Raw genomic sequence first — 12,135 nt, 5'->3', positions numbered from 1 at the left:
AAGGTCTCCAGGTATTCAATTTATTTTTGACAGTTTTGCATAACAGAGGACTTTGGGATTTCAGGACATGTTTTACTCATAGTGATCCTCAGGTGTTATATAAATTTGTTTCCATAATATTGTTTACTATTTCCTAATAGCATATGGTGCTTATTCTTGCTCCAGGGGCAGAAACAAATAATCAATTATAATCAATAATAATAATAATAATAATAATCAATAATCATTGAGAGGGACTTCATTGTACTTCAGGTCATGCTAATCCCACCTACAGAGGTAGTTTTTCTCTTGAGTTATTTCATTCATTCTTGAAGTCTAATTACTACCAAATTAAGGGGTCCTTTTACTAAGGGACTTTAAGCTCTTAGGGGCCCTTTTACAAAGTGGCGGTAGAGCTCCTCTTTTGTTTTCCTTTAATCCAGCTGTACTGCCAGCTCACCATGGGAGCCTACGGTAGTGCTGCCCCACTGTGTGTCATTTCTGGCATGCTGGAAATTATTTTTTTATTTTATCCACTGAAGGCTTACCCAGTGGTAATTGGGCAGTGCAATGCGCAGCCAGGTTATCATCGGGTTAGTGTGGGAGCCCCTACCGCCTCCTAAATGGGAAGCAGTAAGGGCTCCCCCAGGAAATGGCCACTTGGCAAGTATATACTTACTACACAGTGATTTCTATTTTTACAGAAGGTTATCAATAGAAATCAAACAAAATAAAACATGGAAAAGAAAATAAGATGATACCTTTTTTATTGGACATAACTTAATACATTTCTTGATTAGCTTTCGAAGGTTGCCCTTCTTCCTCAGATCGGAAAGGAAGAAGGGCAACCTTCGAAAGCTAATCAAGAAATGTATTAAGTTATGTCCAATAAAAAAGGTATCATCTTATTTTCTTTTCCATGTTTTATTTTGTTTGATTTCTATTGATAACCTTAAGAGTGGACTAACACGGCTACCACACTCCTCCTATTTTTACAGAAGAATCCTGCTATGGTAAAAGGGGCCTCGGCACATGGCAAATCCATGCACTGAGGACAACGCAGGGCCCCTTTTACCCCAGTGTAGTAAAAGAGCCCCTTAATGCAGGGTTAATGTATGAGAATAAGAAAAATACCGCAAAATGCTTTAATGCATTTTGCAGTATTTTGCCTGTTAGCACGCAGTAACCAGTGAGTTGCTTATTTTAAAAAAATGTTTTCAGGGGACATGTCTTATACAGAGAGTGAGTATTAGCTGGCGTTATGTTATGATTAGTGCTAACTGGATAACACAAAGTGCCTCCTAAATAGGAGGTGGTAATTGCTCCTATATTAATTTTTTGTAGGTATCATGTGCTAATGGGAACATTAGTACATGACCTGCAAATATTTATTTTTAAAAAAGGCCTATAAAAGTGACAATTAAATCTGGGCTTTATGTGTGAGAAAATCCTGCATTAAGCCCAGATTTCATCATACTTTAGTAAAAGGGCCCCTAAATGTGTGATAGAAATTGCAGAATCAACAATGAAATGTCTTCTCCAAAGGCATGATTTATGATTGTGTACCAATAGGAAAACTGTCTTGGATAAATCAGGTCCTTACAATAAGGAAAAGAGGAAGTGAATTCTAATCACGGTAGCTAATGCTGGTGTGAAAAAGGATTCTTTTGTGAAAGTTGCGTAAAACTGACAAAACAGAACCATTAAATGAATTACAACAGTGCAGGACAAAGTGACAACAAAATAAAAAAAACTGAAAGGGTGACTTCCTCTTTTTGTCTAAGTATGGAACTCAGATGTGGATTGTCTGAGTACCATCAGGTTAAATGTATTCTAAAAGTCTGATTGATGATTAGTGCTTGGGAGAATGAGAGATCCAGTACAACTCACCAATATTTATTTCCTGAAAGGTAGTTTTGATGCTTTTATTTTGCAGTCGGTGTGCCTCCATTTCGAGGCACCACCAGACTATGCATAGCTCAATACTGCAAATTTGTGGACAGTCTCGTCTCGTTTCCCAGATACTCGGAACAAATGGATTCCAAATACGTACAAATGTCTGAATCTACTCTTATCACGCTAAAAAAAAAAAAAGGTAATAGTATAACTATTAAATAGATGTCCTGTTTCAGCTAATAAAAATTTCGGCAGGACACGCCTACCTTCTCGACAGACACCAGAGTTTTTCCTTCAGACGGGTGAACAGGGTCTGGGTCTCCATCATAGGGTCTCAGCTTTTAGGGTGCTATAGGTGCAGTAGCACCCCCAGTATGCATCAAACTTACTCATCGTGACTATGAAGACTCATTTGTGTTATTATTAGGATTTAGTTTATTATTAGGATTGAGTTTAGCATCCCCAATTATTTTGAAAAGTTGACTCTTGCGTCCCTATAGATCTGCAAGGAAGGCAGAAGGATGAGAAAAAGCCCAGGTGCTAACTAGACAAAATGAAACGAGTGCAACGCAGAGAGTGTTAATAATTTGCGTGTACATTTTTCTTACTTTCCATACCTTCAAGGAATTAGGTTGTCGGTACTAAGATTGTATTTTGGAACCTCAGGAACTTTTGGGGTCACGAAGTTCCCGAGGGTTTCTGTCTCAACAGTGAAAAAAAATCAAACCATCCTGCACGTACGAAAAGCAAAAGTTTACTTGGCTAGAGCTTTCCCACACTGACAGATTTATCATTCTGCTGACTGACAGATGACCCCCGCACCAACAACAGCGCCTCAGAAAGCGCCCAGCGCGCCCTCGCTTCCAAAATAATGCGTGAACCTTCAAATATTTACTTTGCTGTTCGCCGGGGTTGCATGGCAGTTTTAAAAACAGTTCTGATCGCTGTTCAGAGTGTAATAATAAATCCCTATTTTCTGGGAGCTGCTCTGGAAGGCAGACGAACCCGATCCTGCCACCGGGGCTCAGGTTACCAGCGCAGACCCCAGGACGGATCAGGTGGCGGGAGGGGGGAGACTGTAAAAACGCGGACACGGGCACGGAACTATCTGCCTCTGCGCACACCAAACGCTACGGGAGTCATACTTCGTATTTATTTTAAGGGCTGAAAGAAAAAAAAGATGGGCTCTGGTTCAGAGAACTGCTGCCAGGGACCGAGCAGCAGAGTTGAACTTCATCGCAATACCACCTACACAGTAAGAATGGCAACGTTGGTGAAGGAAAAGAAAAGGCAGTACAGGGGGAGGCAAAGGCAGTTGGCTGATCAGGTGTGACAGCCCTGCAGTGGAGTCAGAGAGACAATCTGTACTCTTTAGAGAAACTCAAGAGCAAGAAGACCTACTGTCCCACTGCACAGTCCTGCTCTAGGGAGCGAGAAAAAGGCAGCCAGGGGGGCTGAGGGCGATGAAAGCTTTCCTCGATGAGGACGGAGAGGGAAGGAGGGCAGGCTCTCTGCTTCCCCTGCTTTTGAACCTGGGCAGAGGCAGAGCCAGGGAGGGAGGGAGTGACATCATCAGCCCGAAGTGAATAAGGTGGGAGAGCAGGAACAGAGTGGACTAGTGAGATTTAGCAAATTAACAGTCACAGCTAGCTGCTGCCTAGCACACCCTGTCAGTACCATGCAGCGATCTCCCATTGAAAAGGCAAACGTGTTCTCCAAACTCTTCTTCAGGTAAGAAGACGTATATGTATTTATGTACTGGGAGGAACGCGTGCTGAGTCTTTCTTGTCTGACTTGGGTGCCTTTGATTTTGATCTGATGGTTTGGGGTTTTTTTTTTTAATTAAAGAACAAAATTACCTTCCTTTATACCCTTTTTTCCAAAGATGAAATGGGCAAGAAAAAAAATAATCTTCACTGGTATTTTGAGGGCTCTATAGCAAGTGTATTTAATATTAGCAATGCCTATTTATACTGGGCGTTGTGAGACACTTAAGATCCGAGCAACCTCGGCACTTTATTACTTAATTCCTTGCCTACTGCCTTCATATCTTACAACACATTCGAGTAGCAGCAGTTAATAATCCCAAAGCAAAATTACTTGTTGGCATGCACTGCTGTCTTCCTGCTTTAGAGATAGGTAAAGTATTTCGTCTGAACAAATACAGTGAAATAACTTCCTATGCCAGTTAGTAGGTATTGCTGGTTTACAGTTATAAAAGTTTGAAATTAGTAAAGCGCTGCTTGTTGTGAGCCTATATATATATTAAAAAAAAAAATATATATATATATATATATATATACACACACACAAAAATTCTATTATCGTACCTCATTAATCTCTTACGACAAAGTAGTGAAAAGAGTCGGTATTTGGGGGTCTGTTTCCTCCCCCTCCCCCTCTGATTTATTTTTAAATTTTAAAGGGCCAAACGGCGCTCCTTGGGGGATGCGCACGCGGGCAGCAGTGGCCTATCAGGATAGCTCCTCTGCCTCGTGCTGCCCGAGGAATCTCGCACCTGGGGGACAACTGCTCCCATTCTGTAATCCTGAGGCGAAGAGAAGAAAGATGTTCTGACTAGATCCTGAACGGTCCGGAGTAGGGGAAGTAGTTGACAGGTAGCTAGCTACTGGCCAGAGTTTTGTACATGATTGATCTTCCCCACCCCTCCTCCTCCTTTGGACGTTTCCATTCCAGAACATTTCAGCAGATCCTAGACTAGGGAAATGAGGAGGGAAGCTTTTGCATATCCCTCCAAGGTAACTGATAATCTGGTTAATACCGGACAGGGCATCCACTGGGCAGGCTGGCTAAAGTCAGCCAGTAGAAATGAAGATGGTATTCCTCTGTTGACTGGAGCAATTTCCAAAGCTAAAGTCGGATGTCTTAATACCATTGACTAGCCTCTCCTCACAGGGATTTATTGGGGGGCCAGGTGGCAGAGCTCAGAGTTAGTTTTAGAAAGGAGACAGTTTGGCTAGTCCTGGTTTTGAACTTGTATCCCAAAGCAGTGTGGCAGTTGAAGTCCCTAACTCTTCTACTCCTTTAAAATCAGCACTTCAGGATGTTAGAAATTCGGGACTCTCTCCTTGTCTTGTTTCACTCTCCCTATTTATTTTGTGGTCTAAGAAAGAGAAAGATTGTATAAAATCCATTTATCTTGTTGAGATTGTTTTCTTCTAATATTGTTTTAATGTACAATCATCTCTGTTTTACTGTTTTGCAAGTGATCCTTGTAAAATGAAAAAATTATAAATAAATGATTAAAAAAAAAAAGAAATTCGGGACTGGTGCAAAATCTCCCTCCTGCAAAATGTAGGGACTGGGTGAAAACAAGCAATGAGGTTAACTTGGAAACAAGGACTTTCTTTAGATAAACAGAGTCTGATGGGGGAGCTTATCAACTGGGCTAACCTTTAGTCCTGCTATTTTACTATTAACCCCAATTATTAGTAACTAGGTCTCGTTGCATAAAATGGGATCTGTGCTAAGCTAGCACCAGTTAGTGGTAACCCCCCCCCCCCTGCCCCCATTTACTAATCCGCTCAGCAATACCAACACAGTCCATACAAAGTGAATGGGCTGTGTCGGCATTAGTGCACTGTAGCAGCTAGCATAGCTTAGTAAACGGGGGGGGGGGGGGGGGGGAATAACTAGGGCTGCATTTTGAGTAAAATTTTAATAACTTAATTAAAGGTATGTTATTTATTTATTTCTCCTCCCCCCCCCCCCCCCCCCACTGCAGCTCCTTGTGATTCTGGGCAAGTCACTTAACCTCCTTTGCAAGGAGCTGCAGTAGTTTTATAAACATAGTAGTAGGAAAAAGATAAATAAATAACATACATACCTTTAATCATGCAATTAATTGTGATTATGAATTTTAATTGAAATGCAGCCCTAAAAATTAAAGAATAAAAAGTAATGAAAAGATAAGAAATAGAAAGTACAGATTGACAAATTAAAAAATCTAAAACAGCATGCAGAATAACTATAAACAGCCTTACGTTTTTCATAGCTTACTTCAGGAAAGCAAGCCTAAGAATAACCTCTTAACCATAACCCATGTTGATAACTATGCCCCTGAATGTTTTCTTAACGACTGCAAAAGTAAAATATGCTGCAGATGTGTAAAAGGTTTGTGCTATGATAAATGTATTTGTTTTAATTTATAAAGCTACTTTTCAAAATAATCTGCAAGTCTTTAGACTTGTGTGGGAATTTCTTTTTGCAGATTTGTGTATCTTTTACTTAAGGTTCTGAAAATAAACTTTAACAATCAAAGTTTTCATTTTTTAATGGTTTCTTCTTATATGTATGTGTCTTATGAAGCTAGTATACTGTTTGTAAGTCTGCAACTGTAAGAAGCTTTGACCTAGAACACAAATTTCAAATATATAAACTTTTTCATTAAAACCCACTAAAATCACAAATTTTATCATTTTATTGCAGATATAAATCATTCATATATGCAAGTCTGATAAGGGTTTCCTTCATATTCCAATTCAAAAATTATAGTCTGCTACAATCTGGATATATTTATTTCTAAGAAAAGCTCAAAATTAAAAAATTACATGAGTTATTGTTCTATTTTGAGATGTTTCCCTGTTGAAAAGATAAATCATTTTGCATATGAGATGTCAAAGTGTACTATCATTTTAAAAGTGAATAACTGAGATTTTGCCCCCACATTTTGCAACTCTTTCTCTAAGGCAAAACTGAGCCTGAAAACACCCTCTTTTCTAATTATACTTACAAACACAGAGATCTGCTAAAACTGCTATGCTTAGGAAACAGCCCCAAAAACCCACCTTATTAATGTAATTTTGAATTAGTGCATATTTTGCTTAAAGGCATATGTTTGGTGCAAAGGAAAAACTTGTGGAACCTAAAATATGCTGTTTAATTCATTTATTCTTGCCGAACTTATTAATAACTGTTTAGCATTGCCTTGGTTCACCAACTAGTACCAATTGTTAGTTTACCTGTAACGAATACCTCTGGCATTTAGTTGAATAATTATTTGCTAGTGTTATAATTATCAATGGCTAAAACCGGTTAGTCACAATAAATAACTGCTAAGTAATTTATTGCAAGTGGTCTTTGGTACCTTGTTCTGTGATTAAATTTAGAGTATACTTTCTTCTCTAAGTTATGAAACAAAAGATGATATCACAAAGCCAGTGTGCAATAAAAATATAAACACTTCAGGAGTCAGGTTTGTAAACTGAGATTCATTCTCCATGGGGATTTATAAAATCTGCTTTGTACAGACATTTGAAAAATTGCCTAAGAAAACTAACAAAGTAGTCAAATAGAAATGATACTTGTGGAAGGCTAATTAATAGCCAAAGAAGCGAGCTTTGGGACTAGTGAATTCTCTTCCTGGAGAAACTGCTCGCATTTGAATTGTTTGCCCAAGTACATAGCTGCTACTGATGCTGTAGAGGCACTTCCAGCTACCCGCTCTTCACTGGCCACCTCCAACAGCCTTTGTGATCTGGACTGCTCTTCACTCCAAATGCAAAGACCTGCCTCCTTAAGTCAAAGCTGAAGATAACCCACAGAGCAGAACTGCGCAACAGGATGAGCCTGTGCAACAGAAGAAAACCAGAAGGGACCTGTGCAACAGAAGTGGTACCAGAAGAAGGAGTCACAGAAGAATATAACATAGTAGGTGACTGCAGATAAAGACCTGTACGGTCCATTCAGTCTGCCCTACAAGATAAACTCATTGTATGTGATACTTTATATGTATACTTGAGCTTGATTTGTCCTTGCCATTTTCAGGGCACAGACAGTAGAAGTGTAGGCAGCAGGAATGACCCTGTATTACTACCAAAAGCTGAGCCAGAAGCACCAACCATAATGCTCCCAGAGGGCTCCAATCCATTGCCAAAACAAAGGCCAAGGGAAAGACCCCTGCCCAGGCAAACTGGCATACCCCCCAGCTCCTCCTACTAGGTCAGCTGGCACAGAAAACTGTGGGGGAGGAGCTCTAGCTCAAACCCAAAAATGAACATCCTGGAGCCCCTACTTCAAACCACACCTGCTTTGTTCCTCTGCCAGTATTTACAGCTCCTAGCCCTCCCCCACCCACATACTGCTGCTGTAAAGAGATACCCACCCCAAAATGTAGGCATACCCAGCCCTTATGCCAGCCTCAGAGAGACTCCCAAGGATGCCTGCACCTGCCTCACTAAGGCCATGATGCATCCCAGGCATCTGCCAAGGACTATGCAGCAGCGGCTTTGAGGTCTGCAGTGCTTCCCAATGGCTAGATAAAGCAGGCCTGATCCAGTGAACACCCTGCCCCTGATGTCTTAGTAGAACTGTCAGAAAACCCTCTTAACTGACTGCTCTGACACTGAAACTACAAAGCAAACACTCTGACTCCACAGGCCCCGCGGATGCAGGGCCTAATGGCTTCTACCCTCTCCTCTCCCAAAAGAGTGCATCAGTACCATCTACAGGCCCTGCCTTGACCAGTCATGCCCCTGGTTAACATTGGCTCGTGGGACTGGGCCCATCTGCCTATTTTTTTTTTATAGCTTCCTCCACATATGATTCAAACATTTTAGGGTATCTACACTATTGAAGATCCTTAACTTGTTTAGCTTTCCTTCACAAGGGAAGTGTTTTTATCTCTGTCATTTTTGTTGCCCTCCTCTGAACCTTTTCTAGTTCTGTATACGTTTTGACATGGGGGTGATGAGAACTGCATGTAATATTCAAAGTTCAATCGCACCGGGTCCTATACAGACGCATAATATATCTGTTTTGTTCTCCATCCCTTTTAGAATAATCCTTATCATTCTATTTGCTACTTTAGCATCTGCGGCATGTTGGACTGAAAATTTCAGTGTATTTGTCAATAGCTCTAAGATCTTTTTCTTGCGTGGTGACTCCTAAGAACCCAGCATTTTGCACCAGTAGTTGATTGTCTCTATGTGTATCAGTTTGCAGTTGTCTACTTTAAATTTAATCTGCCATTTAGACGCTCAGTTGTGTGGAGTGGTATTTTAGAAAGGATGGCTAAACATGGTTTGAGACGTCTAAATTGGGCTGTCTATATTTACGAAAGTATTTCAGAAAGCGATCTGCTGACATAGATCCCTTTCTCAAATACATGCCTGCATAAACATCCCTGCAGAGGGATTTCCAGTGAGAGCAACATTTTTTGCAAAAGCAGATGGCTGTTAAATAATTGCTGATAACCCTGCCACATAGATGTGCCTGCTTCAGCACTGCCACATCTGTGGGTATTTTAAAATTCAGAGATTGCAGTGTTGAACACTGCACATCCCCGATCACCTCTCCTCCCAACCTTCAGGATTCTTTGTCCACCTCCGAGACACACCCAGTGATTCTCAACAGTTGTGCAGTGGTCAGGAGTAGGAGCGGTCCCCTCTGCTCCCTCGCCATTTGGCTCTGGCTGCTAAAATGCTCATGGATTTAGGGGAGACAAGAAATTCTGGACACAGATGGAGGGGAGGGGAGAGAGTTGAAATGCTGGACAAGGATGGATGGGAGGGAAGAGAAGAGAGGGGAAGTGAGATGAACATGGATGGAGGGGAGGGAAGAGAGGGGAAGTGAGATGAACATGGATGGAGGGGAGGGACAGGAGAGGAAATGAGATGAACATGGATGGAGGGGAGGGAAGAATAGGAAGGAGATGCATACTGACGGAGAGAAGGGAAAAGAGAAGAAAAACTGCACATGGATGGAGAAAATAGGCAAAAACTGGATCCACTCTATACCTCCTCCAGTCAAGTCAGCGGAGGACCCAGCTTTTACTTATGGATGTAGAGCAAGAAATGAAGAAGAAAGGAGAAAAGGAAAGAAATAAATTGAAAGGAAGCCCTGGAAACGGAGTTAAGGGAGGGTCCAAGAAAACAGCAAGGCAGATGATCTGCAAACTCCAAGATGGAAAACAACGAAGCAGATCAGTAGGAGATAAAAATAGACTTTATTGAGTAAATAACCTTTTTTATAAAAAAATAAAGCCCGACACAGGCCATGTTTCGCCCAGCAGGGCTGCGTCAGGGGCTATAGAAAACAAAACAACAATTAATAAACACCCATGAATTCATATACCCTCTTTATCATTTTCATACTTTTACATGCACACTCCTTCTTTACTTCATTAACTTAGTCCAAATAAACCTCACTTCATAAAAAACATTACCCCTAACAACACTCCACTCTCCCCCATGAGTTCATTCTTAGAAGTAATTTAACATGCAACAGATCACACTCGCAAAACCGAAAGCACTCGCTATTACACAAAGGTGCCAGAATGAGCGTAATGAAATTACTCCTAGGAATCTACTCCTTAACATTGGTCCAAATACTGTTAGCCACACCTCTCGATGATTATAACACCATACCAATACTACACAGCCAATTCAGGATTACCAGATACACCAACCTCAACCAAACCGGCAACAGAACTACAGTAGCAAAATATAATCCCACAAACAAACTGCACAACCAACACAAAAAAGCTCGAATAATTCTAATCGACATACAAACGGCAACTAATAAAGGTTCCCACTTTCACCATTGCGGAAGATCCATACCTTACAATTCAAATAGGTTACATCAATGCCAGATCAACAGTAAACAAAACAGAAATTATAAAAGATTGGATCACATCGGAAACCTTAGATTTACTCTTCATCAGCGAAACCTGGATCCATGACCAAAAAGATCCCATAATACTGGACCTTTGCCTTCTGGGATACAACATTACACACTGGACTAGAATAGGTAAAAGAGGCGGAGGCATTGCCATAATCTACAGATCCCATCTCACTTTAGCAACCACTGCTGAATCAATCACTCCTCAACTAGAAATTGCCTCAATCAATTGCAACATAAAAGTGTAGCTGGCAATCTAAATTGCGTCCTATTCTACAGACCGCCAGGCACTTGAAGCAAAGCATAAATAACCCTAATGGATTTCATATCTGCCACTTGTACATCTAACTCAAACATACTAGTCATTGGGGACATAAACCTTCATTTAGAAGACCCAAACTCAACTGGTGTCCAAGATTGTAAGGAATTCTTCTAACTATGGGATTTCGAATGGCCACATCTGAATGCCACCCACAGAAAAGGCCACACACTTGACCTGCTAACCCATAAATTCACATCAGACCAAATCATTAAAGTCATTGACCACAAATGGACGGAAATTCCATGGTCAGATCACTTCAAATGAAATCTGACCCTACATTGGCTGAAGAATGGGCAGCTCAAAGCTGATGAAAAAAAATCTTACCAAGCCAGAGGTAAAGTGGACTCAACTGCATTTTGGCAATCAGTTTACGACAACAATTGGTCTATTCCATCTGATTCCATCAACTATCTTGCAGATTGGAAATCGAGATGTATCACTGTTCTAAATGAATTAGCTCCTTTATGAAAAAAAAACATTCACAAACCAAACAGGACCCCATGGTTCAATGATAACGTGAAACAATTAAAATCTAGAACCAGACAACTCGAACGAGCCTAGAGAAAAAACAAAAATGATCAAAATCTAAACACTTGGAAAGAATCACATAGAAAATATATACTATTAAGAATACTCGACAAGATAGGCAGAGGAGGGAATATACTCAAATGGATCAAGGGTTTCCTAACCACGAGATCTTATCAAGTAAAAGCAAACTGAAACATATCACCATCATGGAGTTCCGATTGCGGAGTACCCCAGGGTTCACCTCTCTCACCCATATTATTTAATCTGATCATGATCTATACAAGCATAATTTATTTATTTGTAACATTTATACCCCGCACTTTTCCACTCAATAGTAGGTTCAATGCGGCTTACATAAAAATCATGTTAACAAAGTGATACAAAATGGATGCAGCTACGATACTGTAGGTAAAGAAATACTCGTTTATGTGTGAATAGGTATCTTAATCCCTTTCTATATGCGGATGATGTCACCATTTACATACCGTTCAACTCTAATCCAACAGAAATCACTGTTGCAATAAAGACTAGTTTAAGCTTAATGGATGCCTGGGCATTGGCATTCAAACTCAAACTCAACAAGGAAAAAACTCACTGCCTTATTCTCTCTTCTCAGCACAAAACAAACCTCCCTTCATCCATAAAAACCCCGGAACATACTCTCCCAATATCGGACAAACTGAAGATCCTTGGAATTACTATTGAAACCAACCTAACCCTGGAGAGCCAAGCCTCTGCCACCTCGAAGAAAATGCTCCATGCAATGTGGA

The 12,135-nt window shown here is 40.6% G+C and overlaps 1 protein-coding gene across 1 annotated transcript in view; it reads left to right on the top strand.

Annotated features, from left to right (window-relative positions):
- The first annotated feature begins 3,512 nt into the window (after positions 1–3,512).
- CFTR (CF transmembrane conductance regulator) overlaps positions 3,513–12,135 on the top strand; it is a 442,294-nt gene continuing 433,671 nt past the window's right edge. The window contains exon 1 of the mRNA XM_030216424.1: positions 3,513–3,606. Coding sequence (XP_030072284.1) covers positions 3,554–3,606 — 53 coding nt within the window. The 5' untranslated portion in view covers positions 3,513–3,553. The remainder of the gene's footprint in view (positions 3,607–12,135) is intronic.

This window comes from Microcaecilia unicolor, chromosome 10, assembly GCF_901765095.1.
Source record: "Microcaecilia unicolor chromosome 10, aMicUni1.1, whole genome shotgun sequence".
Taxonomy (NCBI): domain Eukaryota; kingdom Metazoa; phylum Chordata; class Amphibia; order Gymnophiona; family Siphonopidae; genus Microcaecilia; species Microcaecilia unicolor.
This window is presented reverse-complemented; position numbering and strand designations above follow the sequence as displayed.